This window comes from Haemaphysalis longicornis, unplaced genomic scaffold (genome assembly GCF_048455015.1).
Source record: "Haemaphysalis longicornis isolate Haplotype H1 unplaced genomic scaffold, Haemaphysalis longicornis Haplotype H1 scaffold_2, whole genome shotgun sequence".
Taxonomy (NCBI): Eukaryota; Metazoa; Arthropoda; class Arachnida; order Ixodida; family Ixodidae; genus Haemaphysalis; species Haemaphysalis longicornis.
The window spans coordinates 14,742,210-14,769,942 of record NW_027526295.1 but is presented as its reverse complement, the minus strand read 5'-3'; the positions used below and the strand labels follow the sequence as shown (position 1 = coordinate 14,769,942).

Here is a 27,733-nt window from a genome sequence, read left to right as displayed (position 1 = left end):
CTAGTGCACGCAAATGGTAAGAATACTTTGAACGGGTGATTGGTACGGCGGGAGATGTGAAATGCTGATGTAGAAAGTTTCCGCGTCATTGTTGCGAGGTGGGTTTATTTAGGCTATTTCAAGCAGGGTTATGCTGCCGCGTGTGTAGTCACAGAAAATGAAGTGAATAGCATGATTTTGGACTGGTCCAAGAGATGGCCTCAAATACGTTTAATGAGGGTTCCCAACGGCAACCGCAAATTCAAGTTGTGGAGTGTACGCAGTTAGTTTGGTTTCCCTTGTAGCCATGCAGGGTTATTTGCATAGCAGTATTTACACAAGCTGCATCCGCTGTGGTTGTGTGTAACTGCGGTTTCCCGCTGTTACACGACTGGCGAAACCGCAGTTTCAGTAGCAACTGCTGTGAGCGCAAACCCTGCTTGGCTAACGTCGGTCTGCCTCACTAATTGACAAAATGGCGGCTCCCGCGTCCGCAGCATTTCACACACACAGCTTGCCAGTGAACGTCGAGAAAACGCAGGACCCTGCGAAATGACACGCGCGACGCTGCGGTCTCTTGGCAGCTATGACGGCAATTTGAAAGTGGGCTGCACGGCGAAGCAACTCTGGCAACCTGAACAGAACGTGCCAGCTCTGTTCTGTCGCCTACCGGCTTAGGCCGCTTTGGAGCAGCTTTTGGAGCAGGCCGAAATGCGTTTCGGAGCAGCAAAACCAGCTTTCGGAGCAGGTGTTGGTAGAAGCAATTTTAAGACATGTATTGCATTCTTGATAGATAATCGCTAAAAGCACACCCTTCAACGGTAATAAAAAATTAAAAGAACTCAGAACATGGATTTTTGTCCCCATTTCTCTGCATTGAACTTTGTGCAGCGGTCTGCACAACAAAAATAAAAAAAAAAAAGCTCTCATTTTTACACAATAGCAGATATACTATGAACAAACTAAAAATTGCTCATCACAACAAACATGCTATGTAAAATCGAGCACTATGGAAGCCTATCGTGGGAGCACTGACCAATAACATCAGTAGCGCCATGGCTTTGACTGCATACTTGAACACCACGCTCCTCCCCGTGTTGCACATGCATCACTATTTAGCACTGTCAGCGCTGCCACCGTTGTTAGGGTCTAAAATGACAAGCCACCGATAGCAGCGCTATTGTTTACAAAGGCAGCGGGCAGACATTTCTGGCAACCAACATGCAGCACCAGGCTGAACCTTGCCCCTTTACGATATGTTTGCTGCAAGCAACCAAAACGCCTCTGTTAAAGACAAGGTAGCCCTCCCCCTACCCTCAGACCATGTTAACTCTCTGCGAGGCCACATGCGCGCATTTCCCCTTCAATTTCCACATATGTGAATTCTATGCCTCTATGAACTCTACGTGAAATCTAAGACGGGCGTCGTCATATGCCTGCCGTACTCGTTAAGCTCTGAAACAAAGTCAGGCGTGGTGAAATTGACGTACTCACTCGCCGGCGCGCGGCCCGAACTATATCACCGTTTCTTGCCCTTGCATGCTATTTTCTCCCCCCTGCACTTTGTAAATTCTCGTCTGTTTACAGTACAATCTCGATGATACGAATCTCACGGCATTGCGAAAAATATTCGTATCATCTGAAATTCGTGTGAACAACACAGAGCAAAAATGCACTAAAACAAGTTTTCGATTATTTCTTTTCTTACTTTCACGTGACGAAATCCGTGACGTTTTTCTGCTTTTTTTTTTTTAACCTCTGTGTCGCCGAGCGGTCCTTTCTGGACTTTCATCTCCTCACTCCTCACTCGCGGTGCCCAAGCTCACTCACTACAGGGGCATTTTTGCACGCGATTTGTGCGCGTCGGCGTTGTGCGCGCAATATTTTCACGCCCGCGTTGCCGATTCAGCGCCCCCGGTCAAAAAATTGCGCGGGACGCGCGTGGCGGTGGGAGGAGCCTGACGACTTCCGCCATTGGGAAGGCGTGCGCCTCATGGCAGCAGTTACGAAGCGCTCGAGACAGCCGGCTGGCTCCGCCGGAGATGTTTGGGCTTAGCACCCCAACAGACATTTCATGGGCGCTTTAACTAGCGGCACAGATGATGTTTTATAGCACCGTTTTCGTTCACATTGTTAGCTCACACACAAGGAACTTCGTGTGTGCTTTGAGCGGCATTTTAAAGAGCGGTTAGAAGCGGTCTCTTGAGCGTCCCGCACCATTTCGTGACCGAAACCGCCACCATGTTCCCGCCGCCGGCCGCAGTCCGCGCAGCGTGCGGGTGGTTTCGTGGCAGCGTCAGCGTGCCTGTGGAGCGCACGGCGCATTTTCGCACACAGACAACAGCTTGGCCGTTCCTGGAGAAACAGCAACAAAGAGGGCAGAGAGTCCGTACGTCGCCGTAGCTTGCTCGCTCGGCAATCGGGCGCCTCGCCGACTCGTTCTTATCATCCGCCGGGCACCGCAGGTCCGTTCATAAGAGCCGAAACTTTTCCCATTTCAAGCATTGCAATTTCGCCGAGACTTATCAGAAATTTGTCTCATCCCGAAATTCGTATCACCCAGAATCGTATCATCCAGATTCCACTGTAACTACAACTCCTAAGTCCTTATCTCTTGCCTACTTTAATTCCAGGACAACTCCGCAGGCACCCGGTCGACGCGTACACTGTTGGGGCATGCTGGCGAGCGAGTACGGATATTTCACGACGCCTGACATTGTTGCTGAGCTTCACGAGTACAGCACGCATATCACGACGCATATCGCAGCCCGAAGACTGCGAGGCAGATGGTCGCGACGGCGGCAGCCGGTCTCGTGAACCCAATAGGTGCGAAGCGCACTGCATGGAATTAACAGTCCTGGGTAGGGGGGGATATTTCACAGCGCCTACGAGGCGCTGTGGGCCTACATGCGCAAAACGCATCATCACTGTCACCACTACAAGGGCCAGTTTGCCTTGGCTTGGCTCGAATTGCATTCTGAAAACAGGTGCACCACGATTTCGCTTTCAGTGGAGAACTTCAAGTAGTTAGTTTCGTTTCTGAAACACCCTTGGGCACAGGTTGGGCGCAGAATCGCCAAATTCAGAGGAAATGTAGCAGGATGTAGCAGCCAGAGCACTTGGGTGCAGTTTGGCGCAATTGGCGCAGCGGTAGCATCACTGACTGGCTTAAAAAGGCTTCTTGAAGGATGATTTCATTTGCTATTCGCTAGACACGCTTCACTCTACACACGCTTAGGGGAACGCTTGCAGCTGAGGTGACCACCACCAGATGTCGCCACCACCTCTATCCGAGAGCAACAAAAAGCGGTGTAACAGTAACTAGGTGGTGGTTCCCTGAAACCGCGGTTCACTCTCATGACGGTGGTTATGCGAAACCACGGTTAATGCCCCCTCTGTAATAGGAGTACTAGAGTGTTGCTTGCTTTGTAATCTAGTCAATATCGGTGTTCCATGAAAGATCAGGCGCGAGAATTACACCCAGGTATTTGTAATCTGGTCAATACTACATGCAAACCAGAGCAAGTGTGGAACACTCACAGCGTCAGCATTGGTGCGCTTCACACACAGGTTCAGTTTGGAGATCATTGACAGCACAGCACTGAGCATGGCATCGTAGACATCTCCCACAAATGCGTGTCGTGCCTCAAGCGAGACTTGGAGATCATTCAGCTCCTGCAAGTAACAGCAGAAAAACAAGCTAGACAAAGCAACCCACAGGAAGAACACTCAAAAACCCTCTGGCTCCAGTGCTAGCAGTATGACAGCAAATATCAGAGGGGAAGATAATATCAGAAGAAGCTTGGACCCTGCGTATTTAGCTTGTGTTGCAAGTACAGTACAAACTATAGTTCATCTCACAAGCTAGCTGCAGCACTGTGGAGGCTACATTGTTGTCCCCCTCAGGGCGCCTAACTCACCGCGAAGGAAGCGACAAAAGGCGCCGGGGCCGTGCGGTGCCACTTGCCGAGGGGAGAAGGGAGTGTCCTTTCAGAACCCCCTTCACGGCGGATTAGGCGCCCTCAGTGGGCGCACTATTGATAACAATGTAGCCTCCACAGTGCTGCAGCTAGCTTGTGAGATGAACTATAGGCATGTGCACAAAGATTCGCTCTGATTTTTGCGTCTGTATGACTGCTTTAAGAAAAAGAAAAGAGGAAAGGCGTGAGTAGCTTCGATGCGACACAGTGCATGCCATGGAGACGTTCCTTGCAACCGCCCACCAGCAACAAGCGGCAGTGCACAGCTCCCCTGCTGGGTGGTGTGGTGCCCCCCTTCCTGGCACATCGGCAGCGAACAAAAGCAACCACGCTGCATCCCATTTGAAGTCACTGCTGCTGCTAAAATATCCTGGCACAAACCACGTTTCCGTGCACATGCTGAAGACCACAACAGAACCGCTTTGCATTAGCTGACAAATATCACCAAGTGTTGTGTCAGGTGCAGCGAAAATAAACAGACAACTCAGTTCCCGTTACTTCTTTTTTTTTTCCTTGCATACCGTGTTTATTAGGCTAAGGCTTATTAACTGTAAGGTGAGAAGTGTGCTAAACAAAATCACTGAATGAGAGCATACACCACTCAGTCATGACCTGCACATAGTTGCAGTTAGCAGAACGTGGCTGCGACCGGAAATTTCAGGCAATGAGCTGGTACCACCGGTTCATAATCTAATACGTAGATCCCAAGGAGGTGGAGTAGGGATAATAGGTGAATATCGAGTTCGTCCAGCTACCTGGTATCCCAAACCACGAAAGCGCTCGGTGTCAAATTAAATGTGGAAGCATGCTCATTCTACTAGGTGCAATACAGTCAAGCCCACTTATAACGATACGTTTATAACAACAGTCGGATATAACGATGACCAACTACCGTATTTTCCGGTGTATAAGTCGCGGTTTTTTTCTGAAATTTTTGCTGGTGCGTCTTATCTACCGGTGCAACTTATGTATGGAATAAATTCGTTCCGCGACGGCCGCGCGTGGCCAGCGCACGTTAAGAGACAGCCCTATGGTCTAAATAAATCCAAAGACCACCGCTATGGCGTTTCTCATAGCTCATACGTCCCCTTGGGACGTTAAACAAAAGAATTTACAGCTTTTTCTAGTCAAAAACAATGATAATGGCCTGCGACAACTGCGCGCCACTTTCTGCTATGCGTAGTAACTACAGTTATAATTTCAAAGTAACACCAAACTGGGTTGCAAAAAGAAAATGCAGCTGATAAATTATTACAGAGAGCTACTCTGATGGAGGTAAACATGATGCTAATTTTTAAAATGACAGCTTCCGCTTCCGGCCGCATCACTTCCGTCCGCCATGACACCTTTATTGCGCTGATTTACGACAGCACACAAGAGACGCGCGACGTTTGGAGAGGTGGCCAAATGGGTCTCCGACTCTTGGGAATATTTCTACAAAAAAAGTTGTAGCCGGGTTCATAAAGGCCGGAGTGATCCGGTCTGTGAGTGGTTATGAGGTTGGCGAAGAAGACATCAGTGAGTCGGAGGACAACAGCAATGCGCCGGCGGAACTCCCACTTGAAGTTGCTGAATTCTTTGTTAGCGAGTCGGAGGAAGAAGACTTCGACAGTTTTGCCTAAACACTGTCTGTAAGTACATGCCATCTGTGTGCATCAATAAACCATTTTAGAGAAGTTTGTTCCGTCTAGACTTTGAACGGTAGATGCACATGTCTAGCCCTCCTTACCGGGGGATGCGTTCATTGGCGGCGGCCGCCGCAACCATGTACTTTCGCCGCACTTTCTAACGATTTCATTCACCATGAGTTTACCTAATCAACAAGTGCGTCTTATACACCGGTGCGTCTTATACACCGGTGCGACTTACCGTATAAACCGCATTATAGGTCGAGTGGGAATATAGGTCGACCCCCTACCCTGAGGTGGGAAAAGTTGACAAAAAAAATAATTCGGCACAGAAGCGCACTCACAATGTCTATATTTATTTTCGACGACCGTCTGTCACTGACACTCACTATGCCTGCCGAAGTCACTCGTCCGAGCTCTCAGAGTCGTCCAAGGATGACTGCTTCGCAGTCATCTTCCATGCCATTAGGCGCGTTGCTGATGAAGCACTTCCTGAACGCTCGTGTAACCATGTCGTCGGGCAGCGACTGCCAAGAGGAGGACAACCAGCTTGACACGGTCGCAACCGGCCCGTATAGGTCTTTTTGTTGTCGCCGGCTATCCACTCATTGTACAGTTCGCGGAGCCGGTCCGCGCATGGCCTCCGGAGCGATCGTGAGCGAAGTTCCCGGACGAAGTCCGCCACTTTGTTCTCCAACTCGGGGTGGACCGCTTGACGTCCACGGAACGATCAGTTTCGGGGTTTGCACGGGCACAGCTTGGCTTTTTGGCTCCGCCAGTACCGCACACTTTTCTCCGAAACGCCTAACTGGCGTTGCGCCGCCATATTCCCATTCTGCTCGGTGACTCAATCGCCGTCAGCTTAAACGCCACGGTGAACTGGCGTCAACTGCCGCCACTCATCTCGGAACAGAGACGTACAGAAATGTATGCACGCACGCGTAATAGACGAGTAAAAGACGAAAAACTAGAGAAAAGCGAAATCAAATAAAAGCCTGATAGTGCGAGAGAGCAGTCCGACACGAATGGCAATGGCGACGGACTGCGCTTGCACATTGTTGCCAGACAACGATTTACATTCTGCCAATGACCGCTATATAAGACGAGGGGTGACTTTTGTGCGGGATTTTTTGGAAAAGAACTCGACCTATATTCCGGTTTATACGGTATATACGTTTTTTTTTTTTTTTTTGGAAATACTGTCATTTTGAGGGGGTGCGACTTATAGACCAGAAAATACGGTATAGCACCTCCCGCTCTTGTATGCGTTCTATGAGAAAATAAAATCGCTTATCACAATAACTTGGTATACAACAACTGAATCCAGAAATGCGAGCTGCCCCTGGCTCTCTGCACCGCCACTATGCGTCACGAGCCGCGATGCACCCCGCATTCTTTTCACCCCTCAGAAAACGAGTCAAGTCATTTATGAGAAAACGAGAGGAGGAGGAGAGCGATTTTGGCAGCTTCCTTCCCAACCCCCCCTCCCGGCACCGCCGCTTTGGCATCGTCCCCACACCAACTCGCAAAGTCACACAGCACTGTTCTTCAATCTCACCAAAGTCGTGTTTTTTGGCAGGGTCCTTGCCCTTGACGGCCGAGCCGACTGTCTGCTGAGACAGGCCCGTACTTCTGGCGATGGCGGCCTATTTTTCACTAAGTTTGACAGCGTTAAGTATGCTTAGTTTATTAGGCAGTGAAACCAGCTACCCTGCCACTGGTCGCCAAAAAAAAGCTACTGGCACTGGCTTGACTTGGCTACGCCAATGACCCGTTCTACGCCAGCAATTCTGCCAGACATAGTTGTTTTCGTGCGAAAATTAACAAAACAACAGCATATCAGGTGCTGGCACTGTGAAAGTCCACTATTAACATTTAGTAAAACAATTTCTGCCCAGAATTTAGTCTCTTGTAGCCAATAGTCTGCTATGGCTGGTTCCGTTATGAGTGGAGTGGATTCTACTTAAAATGCATGGGGACCAAACAAAGCAACAGAAATGGTCTCTTGTAACCGGAAGTCCATTGTCATCAGATCCGCTGTAACAAGCGCAGACTGTATATACCTATGTAAATGTGTACAACTTATCATAATTTTCGTATCACTAGCCAGTATTTTATTGCCCTGTTTGCACATCACTTGGGTGTGCAGCTTGTGCGCAGCCCCAAGCGTGCACAATCCTGTAACCCCACCCTGTATCAGCCTCAGCAACCAATAGTATGAGTATGAAAAAATAAAATTAAAAAAACATTCAAATGGCAAGCGTTTTTTCGAATATGCGTAGTCTCAGTCATACTTCGTTTTATATTCGAAGCTTAGTACAGCAATATTGCGGTTTTGGTGTAACAGTTTTGATTTCCGTCTTTCAACCAATTCCACGCTTGCAAAAGGGCAAGACAACACTGTTGGAAATGGAACGAACAGATTTCAGAATTCAACTAACAAAATTTCACACAAATGCAGGTTGCAGATATAGTAACTGCCGAGTTTTGCTAGCTGCGAGCGTACTGAATATCTCGCAATGCAGCAGATGCGTCCGACCATGTCAACGAGCTGAGCCAGCAGTAGCTGCTTCCCGCCAGTAGCAGCCGCAAAGCTTTAAGCAAGTCGGGACATCATTTTGCATTTTTTGTGGAGGGCTGCAAGGCTTCCTTTCTCAGCGCTTGTGTCTTACTTGAGGGACCGGCACAATGGCGAGTCATCGTTGCCACTGTGACACCGCCTTCAAAGAAAAGTCACGGAGGAGGCAGAAGTCACTGGGAGCTGTGCGGCGGGTCGAAAACAGATGTCGCTCCTGGCCTGCACAGCGACGAGAAGGCCTCGCGAAAGGGGGCGTTTCCCGAAGTGAAACAAGCGCCTTCGTCAAGAAGAGAATCGTCACTGCGGACATCGTGCAAAGCCAGCCGGGGCTCGGTGCAGAAGTGCGTGCAGAGGGCGAAGGTGGAAGGTGATATGCCCCTGGGCCATGACTTGCAACTCGGCCAGGCAGATTGGCAACGCTGACATGCCATCAGCCCAGACGATTCACCAAAAGGTGAGCCTGCGCACTACAGGCAGTGACAACCACGACGCTAGCACAACCAGCAGGGATAGCCGCATGCACCCCCGACAGGCAGGAGTTGCCCCCTTTCGTCATCCTTCTGAACAGAACGACTGTGCCGAAGAAGGAGCTGTTCCCGCAGAACGTCCCCATTCTCTGCCAGGATGGATGACGGAAGAGCTTTTTCTCGACTGGATAACGTTGGTGTGGTGCCAGAGACCGCTCGCCCGGAGGTCAATGCTGGTCCTGGACGCCTCCCACGGCACCTCACGAAAGGCGTGAAGAAGTTGGCGGACAGATGGACAGTCGCCATCCCGAGGGGCACGGCAAGCCTACCACAGTCGCTCAGCATGTGCCTTAACAAGCCCTTCAATACCCCTGTCACATGGCAAATCTAATGTCATTCAAAGTGAATTGCAGTAGCTGTTAATGACATTCGGTTTGGCCCCAACACGGCAAAATAAATGTCATTTGATAGTGATAGCGGTCATGATTAGCAAGCTCACAAAATTTCAAAATTATGCTTCAAGTGCATCTAGAAATGTTCTCATACATAATAGCTTTTTGAAACAGATACTTCAACAGATACTTATTTTTTTAATGAAAAGGAAGAAAGTAGACATCACAAACTGAGACAAGTCTGCAAATAATCTGTATCAGGGTAGCACGTGCATTGGAAACAAGATTTTTTTCTTTTTAGGTGCTTGTCTGTATTTCTCTATTTGAAAAACATTATGAAGTGGAAAATATAGATTTACTCCCAGTTTTTAGAAACAGCATGCTTTGGTTTATCACTGCGCTTTCTTGCCTAGTGATGCAGCGCTGCTGTCAAGGCTACTCATTTGGCCGCTAAATGAGCTTCCAGAACACAGCCGCTAAATGCCATTCGCCTCAAATGTCATTCAGCATTCTCGTGCAGCACCGAACTAATGACATTTAGAGCAAATGACATTTGCTCTAAATGCCATTACATTCGCCATGTGACCGAGGTACAAGTCACACGTGAGATGGCTGTACAATGAATGCAATGAATGGAGGATGGTGTCTGACGCTGTGGCCCTGACGCTGTTCCCGCCAATGCTCACCCGCTGGGCGGCCGGCACCTGGGCCGCCACTTCCGAAGCCACGGTGGCGCCCCCGTTCCCCAGGTGCTGCGCTTCCAATGCCCCGGACGGCACCGAGGATGCCCACCTCTTCCAGTGCGCGAGTGACGAGGAAGACTCTGAGGTGCCTTGGTGCGCAGATAGTCGGCTATGCTGAAAGGTGAGCAATTTAACTGCCTTCCTTCCTCCGTTTCTATAGCCTTATGCTTTTTGCCTTTTTGGGCTCTCCAAGCTGCACCCTCACCCTACAATAATTTGGCATGTTCCGATTACACACTTGGAAATCATCGTTTGCTTTTTCAAAGGTCAAAATCACCATTCCCACATGCTCAGAGCATTCCCAGCTGATCGCTTGAGAGCCAATGCCAAGTTCAAAAAGACCAGTGCTCATCTCTAAGGATATCTACATTCTCAAACCTATTCTGACAACCTTACCTCCACACCCAGCAATTCCCCAGCCTTGTTCTATCACATGGAACAAATAACAACGTGGGACAGCGAGGTGTCCAACCCTGGCCCACGGTGCGCCTCCCCGGTGGCATCACACCCCCAGATGGGAAAGAGATGCGCTCAACAGGACAGGATGAACAGAAAGAAGACCTCTCTGTTCCCCCATGCCAGAGCGAGCTCACCTTCACCGCAACCGCCCGCAGGAGGAAGCCCCAGAGGAAGTTGTAGTGGCGGTAGGTGATCTTGCGGAGCCGGCCACCAGGAGGGGCAGCCCCGCCATCCTCCTCCTCCTCCTCGCTGGCCTCCACGTCGGCCACGATGGGGTGCGAGCACGTGCGCACCAGTCCCTGGTACACTGCCGGTACAGGAAGGGGCCCCAGTCTCACTTTCCCCACACCTTTGCCTCCCCAATGCCGACATCACTAACCTTCCCAGCCGTTGGTCTCATTACTGTAGCATTACAACAAGCAATATAATGCCGCTGTTTGCAATGCAAAAGGAACAACGTTTTCCAATTCTGCACGGCCTGCTCTTCTTCTAACACATCTGTGGAAATTTTGGAGCATAATAAAATGCGCATATAATTAAATCACTTATTCAACTAACAAGTTCTTCACCCACCTGTTCCCTGTTATGGCTCTAAATAACGCTCTTTCTTTGGAGTTTCAAAAAACAGCCGCCACATTTTAGCCCTCTGTATCAAATGCCAGTTTTCCACCCAAGGAACATATTTTTGTTCGCTGGGTGCACTCAGCCCAGCCAATTCAGAATTCGGAAATCTCACCCTCAGCAGGCCCCGATGAAATTTGCTCTGAGATGGTGAAATTAGCACAAGTGTATTCATCCACAGTCCTCTCTAAGCTGTTTCATCAGTCATTGCGCTGCTCATCACTACCCTCGGATTGGAAGCCCGGAAAGGTGGTTCCCGTCTACAGTCAATCCCGGCTATAACGAACCCGGATAGAGCGAATTATGATATATATCGAACAAAAATAATTCAGTTACGGAAATACATGGGAAACGTATTCCTTATAACGAAGTTCACATCCGATATATCGAACTCTGGGCGCCTAGAATGGCCGCCGAAATGCATAATCTCGGAGCGGCGATTGAGATGTGGATTGGCCGCGACCACGAAGCAAGAACTGCGACTGAGACATTGCACCTCGCACGGAGTGACGTGACGCCCAATACTTTCCGTAACTGTTTCGGACGCGCGGGACTCGCGACGGAACCCGCCCTGTCAGCGAGTTCAGAAAGACAGCAGCATCGTTAAACTGTGGGAAGAGCTCGCCAACGTTCCCGATGATGTCGCGAGTGAAATCCGTCCGACATTTATAATGAAGCGCTTTCGGCAGTCGATGTGCTCCGCCAATGCTTCTTAGATTTTTGAAGACGCGGACTCGAACTGGTGCAAACAATGTTTCGTGTAGAGAATGCTATGCTAGTTGAAGCCGCCAAAACGAAGGTGAAAACAAAAATCACCTTTTTTTTTGCAACGTGGGCAGTTAAGGCGGAAGGTAGCTTTATTACTTGCAATAAATAGATTATTTTATATGGTAATGGCTACTGTACTGTGTTCGTTTCTGCATACACGGACGGCGGAGTTGGTGAGAGGGGCGGGAGGCTCCCGCGGATTGCGAACTCGTAACAATAAGCTCGTCATAGGCGGGTTTGGCTATATCAAACTATTGGATATATCGAACTAATCGCGGTGCATATTACAGTTCGCTATAAACGGGTTTCACTGTATACGTCAGTTAGCCCGCATCAGGCAAAAAATTGCGTGCTTATGATGCCCATATCCCTAATAAGCATTTACTGGAACCCTCGTCTGATCGACTTTGCTGAAAAATTTTTTTTCATCCCTCCTGTCCCAGCTTAATTAAGGAGAAATTTTCATGTGAAACCCAACTTGTATCTTCTAATAACAATCTGTTTGCCAAAGGTGATTTCCTTGATTTTAATACTGCTGTTTCTCATTAAGTGCTTCTCATTAAACTATCGCAAAAGAACACTGACCTTAACGTGCTTGGATGAATTAAATCCTTATTTCTAGCAGGTCACAATGTGTCACTGCCAACAAATGCTCATCCAGTGACTCTGCCGTAACATCAGGCAGGTCCGTGTTTGTACTTTGTTTGTTTTTAATTACATTAATGACTTTCTCAATCGTGCTCCATCTTCAACCATTTACTGACGATTGTGTGCTCTACCCTAGAACAACTGATTCTATCAAACCTCAGAATGACCTAAGTAACGTGCCTTTCTGGTGTTGTGAATGGCCCGTGAAACCGAGCCCCGCAACTGCGGTGACTGGCACCACACCAAGCGGATGAATTCCCACGAACACCCACGAGAGGCCGCAACTACAGCGCGTGACCTCTGAGGCCAGTGTGCCTACGCCCCCAACAGGGGCTTCTGTGTCCTCACTGCGGCGCACTATGTTCACGGGACCGGTCACCACAACTGGCGTCAAGGAAAAATGCTTCGAGTGAACGGTGACGCGACAGCAGGCATGCTGATCATCGGGAAGATAGAAGAGTTCAACAATAGGCTCGTGCGAATAGTAATACTTTAGCTCGAAGCGAACAATCCTTGGGGCCAAATACTTTCGAAGCGAATTCGAATAGCTGTCAGGTGTCACTGAGCTTCCGGGCCTGGCGGGACCTTCAGAAAAAAGTTCTATTAGACGCATTTGCCAGGCCACTTGACTGATTGAAGCAACTGATGCCCAATGAAGAGCGGAGTGCAATCAGCACCTGCTCACTGCCTACGCATCACACGGTAACGAAACAAGTTGTTTCGTTACCGTTTCATTGTTTGAAACAATGGAACAGGAGCCTCGACTACCTTGACAAACATGTGCGTGTAAGAAGGCTACGACAACGCTCTGAATGTGACTTAGCTTGTCTTGACTCCACATCTAGTCAAGACAAGGTTCGTACGGGCTTCACAAGTAAAAAGGGTCTTCAAGGACTTTCCAGGACCAGAAAACAGATTTTCAAGGTCCCCGTCTTATGTTTCATCTGGGATTATTTATAACTTTTTCAAAACAATGCAACATTTTAACTATTGCCCAATACCTAAGCACATTAGTGCACATTTAGATAGGCACTAATGGGTTCATGAATGCTCCCCAGTTTTATTTTTTATTTCATAGTTGGTATTTAGAGGTTTTTCTTTTTTCTTGGTGTTTTGCTCAGGCTGTTTGATTTCAAAACTTCGTTAATGTTGCCTGCATCTCCTGCTTTGTCAGCAAGAGTATCAGCTGAAATTAACTCAGCAAGTGTTGCTGCAAGGCAGGATGAACTGTGTACACGTCAACCATTTGATCGTAAAAGCAAACGCAGATGGAGCGTATGAGGCACAGCAAACATGCAATGAGCGGCCGTCCAGACTAGATGGAACATGCAAGATGGAGAACAGAAGCCGGCTTTCACTGGATTGCATCGTGACATGGGTTCTATTGAGGAGTGCTGCTGCCAATGTTTCCTCGTAATAATGAGAATCCACCGAACTCGTAATTTCACGCAATACAGTGGAACTTGATTCTTACAATGTTTCTTTACATTTTTAGCACCCAAACTTCATGACAAACACTTTAAATTCTTGTGAAAAGACAGGGCCATTGGTTCTCTCCAGAAAAATCAAGGGTTTTCAAGGACCCTTTAAAAATTCCAGGACTTTCCAGGCCTTGAAATTAACACTTCTGAATTCAAGGGTTTTCAAGGTTTTCAAGGGCCTGTGCGAACCCTGCAAGATGTCAATGGCACTGCGGCTTGCCTAATGAAACCGAAACTTGAACGCAGCTTTGATATTCTATGGCGTTTCAACAAGGTTTTCATCACCAGAGGGGCAGAGATCAGTCACAATATCGCGAGAGGAGTTTCCAGTATCTGATGATGCAACTTCTGTTCTAATAAAAAGACGCTTGTAGACAGCTGTAAATTGACAGGCAGTAGGGCTGTTGTTTTAGCCGCCCTTTCCTTTTTACGCAACCAAAAAATGTTTCGGTGTGGTATCGAGACATCTTGAGCGTGAGCGAATTCGGCAGCTTCCCGTCGCCACAAACCCATCAAAAGGTGCTGAGCATACATATAAGGAGTCCTGCAAATACAGTGTTCTTGAGGCCCTCAAACACTGGTTTTTCTTGTGCATCCTTGTGTCATTTTATGTACAATTCAGCCTTTTTAAAAAAAAAGTCCTCATTGAAGACTGATTCGCCTTTCGGAGAGGAGTCTTGTATGACCAGCTGAACGGATTTCTTGAGTTCAAGACATCAAAATGGCGGTCAAAGATCCTTGTGAATTCAGGCGTATGATGAGAACCTTTAAATTGTGGATTCAAGCTTTAATGTGAACTCACAAAATTCGAGTGCGTTTGTCACAGATGAGCTGAGCGTCTGAACTGTAAAGCGAACTTTCATCTTTGGTGATCTAGTGCGCGTATGCACCACAGAGTGCACAAAGGAGAGATGAGGTGGGACCAGCCCGGCAGAATGTATAAGTTGAGCACAGGAACTCCACATCGGAAGCTGGCTGATGGGACCTTGCACCGACGAGATTCAGAAAAACTGTCCTATTGCCACGTGGAGATAAAAGCACTTATAAAGGCACTGCTTTCACAAACTCGTTGGGTCGTTTTTGGTCGAGGTAAGACGGTGCACTAGTTATAAAAACTACGCTGAGGAGGGTAACTGGCTTAGAAACTACCGTACATGAAGTTAAACACAATGTAGACAGTTAAAATATAGGCCGACCGTCGATTCTTAGCTAGCCAATGAGCTGCGCATGCCAATCAGTGCATACAGGCGACCCAACGCATTTCCACTTAAACAGTGCACAAATGTGATGCGGTAACGTCGACTAGAAGGACGAAGGCGTTTAAGCTAGTCGACTGGAAAGATGATAGACGTTTAAGTTTAGCAACAGCAGTATTAGAAAGTGGCCGCGGTACGTCTGCGCGGTGGCCCGCTGCGGTCGGCTGCAGCGGCCGCCCTCCGCCAATGCAGACGACGCGCCGGGAGTAGCGCAAGACTTGACTGCAGCGCCGCTAGTTCTCGCGACCGCCACGCGGAGTGCCTCTCCGGCGGAGCTTTGATTGATTGATTGTAGGGTTCAACACGCCGACGCAACGCAGGCGATGAGGCGTGCCGTAGTGGAGGGCTCCGGATTAATTTTGACCACCTGGGGATCTTTAACGTGCGCCGAAATCTCGTACACACGGGCGTTTTCGCTTTTCGCCTCCATCAGAAAAGCGGCCGCCGCGGGCGGGAATCGAACCAGCGACCTCGTGCTCAGCAGCGCAACGCCTTAGCCACTGAGCCACCGCGGCGGGTAGCGGAGCTTTGAAACTGAGTTTATTCTAGTAACGTTAGTCTGTACCCCGTAAATAAAAAACTGATCAAACACTCACCGCAAAAAAAAAAAAAAAAGAAAAAAAAAAACACCAAGACTTTGCTCGGACTTGAACCACGGACTTTCAAAGTAGAAGTCCGGCACTCCGGCAAAGTAGAAGTCCGGCACTCGACTGCGCCAGGAGAAGCAGCGGCCTCGGAGAATTCGGTATACTAACCGAGGCTGCCCACGAACAGTGCCGGGTGTGCTTTGGTTTGGTCGTATTTGGGAGATGTGAGCAGTGGTAACGCTTGTTTCTTGTGCACCGATCTTGGAGCCGAGGACAATAACGCGAGTGCTACAAGCGATGTAGCCACAGCTCCCTTATTTGAGTCAAGAACAGCTATCGCACATGCCCGGTCTCCCCTGCGCAAGCCACGGTAGCTACGAATAGAATGGAATAAATGGAATAGAATTCTGGCATTGACAACGCTTGCTCGTCACGCACCGATCTTGCAGACAAGCCACATATGCTAATACTGGAAGCGATGTAGCCAGAGCTCCCTTATTTAACACACACAAAGCTATCGCAGATCCCCGGACTCCCCGATGAAAGCCCAACAAGCCACAAATGGATGAGCACTCGCGAACAGAAATAGCTTGCAATTTGTCTCAAGGCAACCGATTACCGCAAGTTAAAAAAGAAATTGATTGTTTTCTGCTAAAAGGAATGACCCCAAACCACGAGAAAGACAGGAAACCCGGACGCTGCCGCCCGCTTTCCGATGTTCTCTCGCGCTGCGTCGACGGCGATATCTGGCATCGGCGTCGCTTTGGTGTCAGCTCGCGTCACCAGGCATTTTTGGCGACGCGCGCTGACACGCGTCGACGCGTGAAAACGCCAAAAGTATGGTGCATGTGGTTGGGCCTTTATTCGTGGCAGCGTCAGCGCGGAGCATTTTCGCGAGCAGAAAACGCCCCATGCAGTTCACACTTTCGACCATAACCACGGGAACGAGGGTGAAAAGCTGTCCCCACCTCATAGCACCCCCAATTTTTCGTTTCTCTTGGTGTCACTACGACAGACGGTTCGATTTCGATTCTAAGTCGACCCCACAACATTGGATTGTCAAATTTGAAAAAAAAGGGTCGACCTGCAATCGTGTAAATACGGTATTACAGGATCTGTGGTCTGGTCAAGTTCCGGATGCGAGACCAGAGTGCCAGAGTGGGGGCCGTATGTGTCCCGGTTCAATGAGAGTGCATCAGAACTGCGTGCTGCGAGGCAACCGTGTTGTGGTGCTCACCTGCCTTCGAGGGGCCATTCCTAAGTTGTTGCACGAGAGCCAGCCGGGGTCTGCGAAGCGAAGGCTGTCGTACAAAGCCATGTGTGGTGGCCGTGATTGGACAGCGACATCGTGGCTACGGCGCAAGAGTGCTGCGCTTGCCCACAACAGCAGCGGCCACCTAGACCAGTGCCCATGATGCCGAGGCCACTACCAAACGGGGCCTGGTCAAGAGCTCACGTGGACTATGCAGGGCCGTACAGGAATTCGTACTTTTTGATTGCAACTGATGCTTTCTCACAACGACTTGAGCTGTTCCCCGTTTCATCGCCATCAGTGGGAAGCACAATTGCATGCATGCCAGCCACGTTTGCGAACCACGGCCTCCCAGATACGGCGGTGTCGGACAACGGCCCCACGTTCCTGAGTGAAGCACACTGGACGTTTGTGAAGAAGAACGGTGCAAAGAGGACGCTGGTGCCGACCTATCACGCTGCCCCTAACGACGCTGGGAAGGCAGCGAATGGGAAGACAGGGAAAGTAAAGCTGCAAAAAGAAGAAGTTGGCCCAGGGGACCTGCACGCGCAAATTGCAAGACCACTGCTAGCCTATCGGTCTGCCCCCCACGAGGTCACCGGGTGTTGCACGTCCGAGCTGCTAGTGGGACGGGAGCGCAGGGCTGCGTTTGGGCTGCTGTGGCCGGACCTACAAACTCCAGAAACAACTCGCCCAGAAGAGGCATCACAATCACAGAGCCAAGCCGAGGGAGCAAGCACAACCGGGAGACAGGCTGTTCGCCAGGGATTTTCGTCCGGGTCAGAGTTGGATGCCCGCCCCTGCCACCAGATGGCGCTGCAGTGGGACGATGGGCAACAATGTGGGTCATGCAGGGCAACCACAGTCCTTGGCTCTGGCAACTCAGCTGAGCTGAGTCAGCTGAGTCAGCTGAGCAACTCAGCTCAGCTGAGCCCAGAGCTACAAGTACTGCCACAGTCAATTTGATTGATTGTAGGGGTTTAACGCGCCGACGCAACGTAGGCGATGAGGCGCGCCGTAGTGGAGGGCTCCGGATTAATTTTGACCACCTGCGGATCTTTAACGTGCGCCGAAATCTCGTACACACGGGCGTTTTTGCTTTTCGCCTCCATCAGAAAAGTGGCCGCCGCCTCCATCAGAAAAAGCGGCCGGGAATCGAACCCGCGACCTCGTGCTCAGCAGCGCAACGCCTTAGCCACTGAGCCACCGCGGCGGGTGCCACCGTCAACAACTGGAGACACCGAGGACGGCGACTGTCCTAACGCGGCCCCAAGTTTGGCTGAACCTTTGGCGAACCTTTCCGACTGGTTTACCCTGCACCAAGTGCAGGGTAAACCTGGTCTCCTCCCACACCTTGGAGCACCAGGGAACGCCGTCCTGTGCTTCAGTAATCTCCTTGAGGTTGAACACTGAACTTTGAAAATGTAAACGTATACAGGTGTCAAGTAATCCTTCAGCTTCTGACACTTGCATGCATCTTCTTAATGATATTCCCTTATTGTCAGTGAACTCGTATAAGTATCTTTGGCTCCATATTATTAACAACCTTTTGTGGCAGATACACATTGAATGCGATACTAATAGTGCTAACCGTATGCGCAGCTATTTGCAACGCAACTTTGCCCATGTCAGTCAAACTATACCTAAATGTTCGTACGCTCTGAGCTAGAATATGCATTTGGCATCTGGGACCCTGGTCCAGTCATGCTTGCCATCACTGCCGCAGCTGCTGGAAATTGCGCAGCCCGTTTTAATTGTGTAATTACTAACGTCCTGCTAGCGTCACAGTCACACAAAACACTGTAAACTTAACAAGCTTACCGTTTGGTCGTAAATTGTCTCGCCTGTGTCATTTTTACAAAATTTATCATTACAGTCCATCTTTAAGGGGACACGCGGGTCGAAAAATCGCCATTTTTCCGAAATATGTTGTTTTTTTGTTTTCACTTGCATTATCATCTTTGACTATCTCTCTTTCATGGTAAAAAAAAACGAAAATGAAATACGAACGAGAACTTAGTGAAAATCGTGTCTGAATGACTCGCAGTGAGCCTAGAAATCACGCAATGAAGCCGAATTTCGGCCGTCTTGGAGAGTTTTTGCTGCACGGCAGCGCTGCTGGCCTCCATTTAAAAGTCAATGCAGAGAGGTAGACAAAGCCTTCTTCTCTCAATCAAACCGCTCGCCAGCTTCGTATCTCCGCGTAAAAAATAAAAAAATAGTACTTCTTCCCGCTTGTTTTGGGAGCTCCCACTGGGTATTTTTAAATCACATGACGCAAAATCGGGACCGCCATTGGCTCTCGCCGCTTGTGAGCCACCATCGCCCGTGTCGTTCCGTTCGCTACTTCGCGCTATCTTTTTTATCGTGTGTTGTTAATCATGAACGGTGATAAGAAGCATGACTTTCATCGCCGCAAGTCCCGGACTTCACGCCTACAAGGGAAAGCGGAAGCGGCACGGCCTTGCGACGATCACGGCCAACGCCGGCACGACCGGCACGGCGAGGCTTAACGGCGACCCGCCTTCAAGCGTTGCGAGCGCGGCTCAATTAGGCAAGGCTGGTTTTATCAGTGACACTATCAGCTTTATAAGCGCATCGGAGAAGCAAGGCGGGGAGAACGTCGGCAACGGGAGTGGTGCAAGCGCAGTTATCTCCGAAGTCGACGGTCTGAGTGACCTTGTGAGCGGCGCCGTCTGCGCGATGTGCAAGAAGTACGAACTCGTCGTAGTTGAGGTCGCAAACAAGCGGAAGGGCCTCGCATCGGTACTGGAACTGAATTGCAAAAACGTGGAGTGCCCTGCAGGAGTGGTTTCTTCTGTCTACTCGTCGCAGCGCGCTGCCGCCATCGGCCGCAACCCGGAACTCTGCAGGGGAAGTCCCCGTGATAGTTTCGCCATCAATGTAAAAGCGGTACTCGCTGCACGCACGGTTGGCATCGGACACGATCAGCTGTGCAGGTTTTGTGCTATTCGTGGTCTACCAAGACCACTGCACCAAAAGACGTTCCACAACATTGCCAAGAAAGTAAAGTTCATGCCGTGGCCACAGAAGTCGTCTTTGACGACCATGCTGAAGCAAGGCAAGTAACTGTGTTGCAAACTGGTCAGACTGACGTCAGTGTGATGTTTGATTGTACTTGGCAGAAACGAGGACACAAAAGCCAGAACTGTGTTGGCACTGCCATTTCTCTCGACACTGGTCTCTGCCTGGATTTTGAGGTGCTGTCAAACTACTGTCAAGATTGCAGCCACCCCCAAAAGCTTGATTAGCAAGAGGAGGAAGTGTGGCAAGCCTTTCATGCTCCTGTGTGTGAAAAAAATGTCGACTACTCATCCATGGAGACCGAAGCAGCACTGCACATCTGGCACAGGACGGTATCGTACAACCTGCAGTTCACTGTAGTGGAGACTGCCACTGCTCTCACGGTGTTGTGGTTCAACAGGGGCCACACTAGCTTTGAGCACACTAGCTTTGAGCAAGTTCTCCAAGAACTGGGAATCTTCCCTTCAGAAGAACTGGTTAGACTAAGCAGTGCAAATGACCAGCGGAGGATCAGGCAGATGTCTGCCAGGCTGACTGCTGCGGCTAGGTCCCATCGCCACAGCCTGGTGAAACGGGCCTGTACCAAGGACTCCACCCGCAAGAACCATGAGGGTGCAACTTATGCAGCAGGAGCGTTCTAGTTTTAGTACCTCAATGTGGACATTTCAGACTATATCCCCATCAAGTTTATGTTGTTTGCGCAAGAATTTCTAAATCTGCCAAAGAAATAAACTTTCAATTGCGTTTTTCTCAGTTTCATGTTTTTGTCCGTTTTCTGAGTTTGTGCACACTTATTTTCCCACTTAAGCAGTGCTGGGCTTGGACTTAAAAGTGCGTTTGACCGGGTCCACCATTCGGCAATACTCGAGCAAGTGTCCCGTCTGAACATGGGACGGCGAACATTTGCATACACCAGGGACTTCCTCACCGACCGAACGACAACGATCGTGGCCGGGGACATGGAGCTCCCCAACAAGACACTGGGCAGCATGGGTACACCGCAGGGGTCGGTGATATCACCCATACTTTTCAACATGGTGACGATCAGGGTGGCCGAGAGACTCGAAGGCCTCCCGGACGTCAAATATACCATCTACGCCGACGACATAACGCTCTGGGTGACGGGAGGTAATGACAGCCACATTGAGGCTGCGTTGCAATGAGCGATCGACGAGATCGAGGATCAACTACGAGGAACGGGGCTGGTGTGCTCGCCGGCGAAGTCGGCGCTCCTAATCATCCCGCCGCGCAGGAGGAGCAGGAGCGGCGCAACCGAGCCGGACATCAACTTGAAAGTGAAAAATTAAAGTGCAACAAAATTGGACAAAAGACGAATGACACAAGGACAAGCGCTACTTCCAAATGGAAATTTTATTTACGAAACAACATATATATACGAAAAGGTGAAAAAATACAAATGGAAATTTGATTTACGAAACAATATATATATACGAAAAGGTGAAAAAATACAAAAAAAGTTTTGTTTTTTGTATTTTTTCACCTTTTCGTATATATATGTTGTTTCGTAAATAAAATTTCCAGTTGGAAGTAGCGCTTGTCCTTGTGTCATTCATCTTTTGTCTAATTTTGTTGCGCTTTAATTTTTCACTATGGGGTACCAACTAGCTTGAACCCTCATGTTATCAACTTGAAGACGAAGGACGGGACGGCCATCCCACACGTCAAATCACTACGAGTGCTGGGCGTGCACATTGACGCACTCAGACACAACGGACTTACGATCAAGAATCTGGATACCAAAGTGGCGACGGCCATCCAGCTCATCAGGAAGGTGTCCACCCGGCAGGCGGGCATGAAGGAGGCAAGTATCCTCAGGCTCGTGCAGTCGTTTGCGGTCAGCCACGTGGCTTACGTTGCGGCGTTTCACGACTGGAAGGCGGCGAAGCACCAGAAGTTAAACGCGATAATACGCAAAGCGTACAAGGCAGCGCTAGGGCTGTATACGCACACGAGCACGGAAAGACTCCTGGAGCTACGGGTGCACAATAGGTTAGACGAAATCGCCGAAGCTCAGCGCACAGCGCAGCTAGCGAGATTAGCGCAGACGAGGACAGGACGCTCAATACTGAAAAGGATAGGCTATCGCGGACAGGGGTTGCAAGGGGAAGGGAGTCGGGCATCGCTGCCAAGCGGGTTGCTCCGCCAACTGCAGGTGCCGCCGATCCCGAAGCACATGCATCCCGACGTCAACCAAGAACGAAGGCTCGCGAGGGCAAAAGCTCTCATGGCGACGCATGCGTCGGACACCGGCGCCTACTACGTGGACGTGGCCAAGTATCCAGACCGGCCGGGCACGTACGCAGCGGTCGTGGTCATGGCTACCTCCGGGGAGATGTACACGGCGGGCAGCGTTCGGGCGCGGAGCTCGGATCAGGCCGAGGAGCTGGCCATTGCGCTGGCGCTTGTGAACCCGAAGTGCTCTACAGTGATTAGTGATTCGCGAACGGTGATCATGAACTACGCTACAGACAACGTGTCCCCCAGCGCAGTGAGGGTGTGCGGGGCCCTACAATCCAGGCGGCTGCCGGTGACGGTGAAGTGGTTCCCGGCACACGTCGGCCCGGTCAGCACGGGCGAGAACCGCAACGAGGAGGCGGACCGAGCGGCGCGCGCGCTCACCAGTCGCGGCGTAAGTTCGGACCCCCGACCTATAGGGACAGACGACGACGAGGTGATACCGCTCACCTTGTTCAAAGACACTCTGGAATGGTATCGGGATAGCAGGTGGGTGTTTCCGCCGCACCATCATAAGCTCACCAGGCAAGAAGCGGTAACGCTGCGACAGCTACAAGCGCACGCGGTTTGGACACCAGTGATAGCCAAGCACGTATGCCCGGAGGTGTATCCCAGTGACGTATGTGCGGTGTGTGAGAAGGACAGAGCCACGATGGCTCACATCCTGTGAAACTGTAACGTGAAAGAAGGTACTACAGAGACGTTACCACCGCACCTGGCCGGTGCGGTAGTTAGCAAGGACTACGACGCCCAGCGTAAGGCCGTCCCGCACCATCATAGGCTCACCAGGCAAGAAGCGGTAACGCTGCGACAGCTACAAGCGCACGCGGTTTGGACACCAGTGATAGCCAAGCACGTATGCCCGGAGGTGTATCCCAGTGACGAATGTGCGGTGTGTGAGAAGGACAGAGCCACGATGGCTCACATCCTGTGAAACTGTAACGTGAAAGAAGGTACTACAGAGACGTTACCACCGCACCTGGCCGGTGCGGTAGTTAGCAAGGACTACGACGCCCAGCGTAAGGCCGTCCCGCACCATCATAGGCTCACCAGGCAAGAAGCGGTAACGCTGCGACAGCTACAAGCGCACGCGGTTTGGACACCAGTGATAGCCAAGCACGTATGCCCGGAGGTGTATCCCAGTGACGTATGTGCGGTGTGTGAGAAGGACAGAGCCACGATGGCTCACATCCTGTGAAACTGTAACGTGAAAGAAGGTACTACAGAGACGTTACCACCGCACCTGGCCGGTGCGGTAGTTAGCAAGGACTACGACGCCCAGCGTAAGGCCGTCCCGCACCATCATAGGCTCACCAGGCAAGAAGCGGTAACGCTGCGACAGCTACAAGCGCACGCGGTTTGGACACCAGTGATAGCCAAGCACGTATGCCCGGAGGTGTATCCCAGTGACGAATGTGCGGTGTGTGAGAAGGACAGAGCCACGATGGCTCACATCCTGTGAAACTGTAACGTGAAAGAAGGTACTACAGAGACGTTACCACCGCACCTGGCCGGTGCGGTAGTTAGCAAGGACTACGACGCCCAGCGTAAGGCCGTCCCGCACCATCATAGGCTCACCAGGCAAGAAGCGGTAACGCTGCGACAGCTACAAGCGCACGCGGTTTGGACACCAGTGATAGCCAAGCACGTATGCCCGGAGGTGTATCCCAGTGACGTATGTGCGGTGTGTGAGAAGGACAGAGCCACGATGGCTCACATCCTGTGAAACTGTAACGGGAAAGAAGGTACTACAGAGACGTTACCACCGCACCTGGCCGGTGCGGTAGTTAGCAAGGACTACGACACCCAGCGTAAGGCCGTCCAGCAAGTGTTGGAAGCCCTCGAGCGTCAGCGGCCAAAAGCACTGTCTCCTCGGAGGCTGGGTGCGAATAGGTGCGATGGCAAGGGACCGTCCAGTGCGACGTTAGGCCACATCATATCTGCCGGACAAATAAAGACGTTTTCTCTCTCTCTCTCTTTTCCCACTTAAAGTTGTTGTATCACGATTAAATTTTGCACAGATGTTCATTATAACACGTAGAGTGCACAAATTCCGTTCATTATGCAATTTGTGCCCTTAGATATTTCTGACGGTCATAAAACAAAAATATACAAAACAAGAAAAGGCGCACTACCAGTCATTTTTTTTTTCGCGGTGAGGAAAATGAATATGAGGCTTTCTCAGGTAGTTTTGTGCACTCTGCAGATCCTAAGGAACCACCTAGGCTATTTTAAAAGTTTCAGGAAAAAGTTTTACTATAAAAGAAAGTGTGCACAAAAAAGCCATTTTTGTGCAAGTCATGCTGCATAACATTTTATCTGGAGCAGCTATTCGAAATCTGATTGCATATATGACCACACGAGCTCAATCTCTACAAGATGCGAAAATTTCATCCTCCTAACTCCATTATTAAAAAAAAGTGTTTCGAGGAGCATGTCCCCTTCTCTTCTCCTCCCTTTGTCACACTTCCCCTCCGTATTTTTAAAGTAGGTGCGCCATTTTGCTGAACAGTGACGCTTTCATTGCAAGAAGGACTGGAGCCACCTTTCCTCTGACATCGCATGCATCACTGGCCCTGCTCTGCGTTCAAGCTCTCCATTCTGCAACAACTGCCACACATTCCTCAAATTTGTGGTTCTTTCTGCAAAGCCTCTGGGTTCAAATAAAGAAATACATATGCACAGTCCCTTTCTGTGCCGGGGTGCAGTATGCACTCTCACACAGCCTCCACTAAAGTGCCTCCAAGGAAGAGGCACTCGCATCGGATGCTGCGACTGCCCCGATCTTGAGACAAGGAGGCCTGCCCCGGCTAGGCGCACACAGACGGGCGCTTTGGGAAGCCCCCCAGCGTGCCACCCACCGACGTGGGCCAAGGAGGCGGGCGCGAGCGGGTGGCAGGCGAGCAGCAGCAGCAGGAGCGAGCGGCAGTAGCGGGCCTGCAGCCCTGCGGCCACCAGGGGGAAGTGCTCCACCTGCAGCACGCACAGCTTCTCCACCACCAGCAGCTGGCTCTCGGGAACCTGCACGGGGGGTGCACCGTGAAGGCGCACCAACGGCGGCTGGTGCCGCATTCTCGCTTCGCGTGCGTGACCAAAGTGCACTCAGCTAGATGCGACGTTTACTGCTCTCTGCGACTGCTTGCCCATGCAAGCCATTCCGCAGCCCCTCCCACCAGTTTCGAGCTAATTGTGTCGCTACTGGGCACGCACACTTCCATGCCGCCAAATCGCGGAGCGACTTCCTTTCTCACTACACCTGTCACGAAACCAGATGTGTGTGGCTGTACAAAAAGATGACAAAGCCAAAATGATAGTACGGATTGACAACATGCTAATTGTGCCACTCTGCAAAAGCGGTTACCACCCAAACAAGAAGCCTGTTTTCATGTCTTCTACTCCGTTCAATGCTACACGGCTTGCAGAATGGGAATGAAGCATTACAAGACGTGGCACCAGATGCAGTGGTTTGTGGAGAGTATGTTGAGAGCAGTTGTACCGAGCGCATGCATACCGTATTTACTCGCACAATGAACCCACTCGCGTAATCAACCCTCCCCCCACTTTTCTTGAATGAATGAGTGAATTTATTGTAAACAAGGAAAGGAAAGACCACCAACAGGCATAGTTTGTCTCACCTAAGGGTGGACACCAGAACGCCTGCTGGTGTGGGGAATGAATTTACTTTTTTGTAACTTTGAATAAAAAATGCAGCGGGAATATGTTTTTACCTATCTCACCACGATTGCTGATGACGTGGACGATTGCAGTAACTTGATATCATGCCACAGTACACCCAGAAATGCTAAAAACGCATTCCAAAAAAAAGAAATCTCAACAGTAGCCGGAGACACGAGCGGTAATGCTGTGGCTCATAATTTAAAAATTGCACACTTGTGGTGCGCCACCTGCTGCACACAAAACAAACCTTGCCCCATAAAAACGTTGCAGCGTGCGAACAAAGTGCGAAGCGTACTCCGCACTCCTTTCCTGCTCTTTGCCATTCCGGCTGGTTTTGGCGGCGTGCGAACAAAGCACTAAACGTACTACGCACTCCCCTGCTCTTGCTGTTCCGTGACTTCGCCATGATGCTCCGTATTGTTGTTCAGGTGTGTTGTGACCTCTCTTTGTGCTCCTGGTGCGCACCATATGATGGGCCACTACACAAGCTGCACAGACGGTTTTAAACTGAAGGTGGTGGAGCATGCGTTGATGCACATGGAAACCGCACGGCTGGGTGGCATTTCAGTGTTGACCCAGTGCATGTACGCTACTAGTGAAAACAAGGTTTTTGGTCGGTGAGAAAGGATCGCCGTGTGTTTTGTGGGCCCGAAAAAGGGAAGTTTCCGGGTGTGAGCAAAGTTTTGGAGTGCCTTGATGGCATGGAAGACAGTGCGCTGTGGGCCGACTACGAATGTGAAGCCGCATGTTCAGAATAAGAAAGAAATTCCATTCCCAAGTGTTTTTACGGAAATGGTAAGGCTCTGCCGCGCTTCTCTTAGCAACTTTATTGTGTGGAATTTCAACTTTCAAGAGGTCTGTTGCAATTTTTTCCTCCATAATGAACCCTCTCCCCTAATTCATACCGATTTTTCTGGAAAAAAAAGTGGGTTCAATTCATGAGTAAACACGGTATTTATGTTGACACCTGTTCAGCATCACCGGTGTCCCAACGATCAGCATCCCTGCACGATACCATATTTACGATGCTCACACATCATTCAGAACACATCGCGCATGAAGTGTCAATCTTTGTGAGCAACAGAGCGTCGCAAGTGCGCTGCGTTGGAAGTCGCAAGTTTGACTCGGTCATTAAGGGGGGACGCGGCCTTTGAAAACCAAAAAATCGCGAAATAAGCGATTTTTGGAAAACCATGTATTTGGGCTGTATATGTCATAAACTAGCTGTTCTGAAATTATCAGCTCCTAATTCATCGTAAAAATGTCAAAAAACGGATATATAGCCAGCCGCGGCATCTCCCGAGGAGCGAGCAAACGCGAAACGGACCCAAATTTCGCGCGAACGTAGCCGCCATGCTGCTCTCGGTAGAGACGCTCTTTTTATCTTGTTTTGTTTGTGAATTCTTGCGCTTTTTTTCCCCGCCGTTACTGCTGGTGGCCAAGGCGTGGCCGAGGCGTGATAAGCTTGTGATTGGGGGACTTGCAGCACTTTCGAGTTTCCCGCGTCCCGTGTGTGAAGCTACGATTGGACCGTGCGCGCGCTCTTGGCCAAGCGAGCTGACGCGCGAATGCTATTGGCTGCTGCGCGTGATGACGCGCGCTTCTTCCCGGCCGGCGAGGTTGCATCCACCAGATTACCCGCGCCATCGTCTGCTTTTCGCCGCTCCTTCGTTAGTCTGTCTCACTGTTTCCCACCTTTTCGTTCGCTTGTACGCTCATTCTACTTGGTTTTTTGCCGTGCTTACGATCGCTGACGTACTTCAATAGTTCGGAGTAGCCTGCCAGACCGTGTACGTGATCGGACATGATGCGCGGAGTGAAGTTCAGGACGCTACACGCATTCGGTGCGCGGAAGCGTTCCATGTGTTGAAATACCAATGTGTGTTAAATAATATGTTAAAAAATGTGTTAAAAA

The 27,733-nt window shown here is 50.1% G+C and overlaps 1 protein-coding gene across 6 annotated transcripts in view; it reads right to left on the bottom strand.

Annotated features, from left to right (window-relative positions):
* Nucleotides 1–27,733, bottom strand: part of LOC144168766 (DNA-dependent protein kinase catalytic subunit-like) — a 477,503-nt gene that overhangs the window by 404,280 nt on the left and 45,490 nt on the right. For all 6 annotated transcript variants that reach the window (XM_077697734.1, XM_077697729.1, XM_077697730.1 and 3 more), the window contains exons 14-16: nucleotides 25,002–25,161; nucleotides 10,361–10,533; nucleotides 3,520–3,654 (exon numbers count right to left, since the gene is read on the bottom strand). In XM_077697734.1, coding sequence (XP_077553860.1) covers nucleotides 3,520–3,654; nucleotides 10,361–10,533; nucleotides 25,002–25,161 — 468 coding nt within the window. The remainder of the gene's footprint in view (nucleotides 1–3,519; nucleotides 3,655–10,360; nucleotides 10,534–25,001; nucleotides 25,162–27,733) is intronic.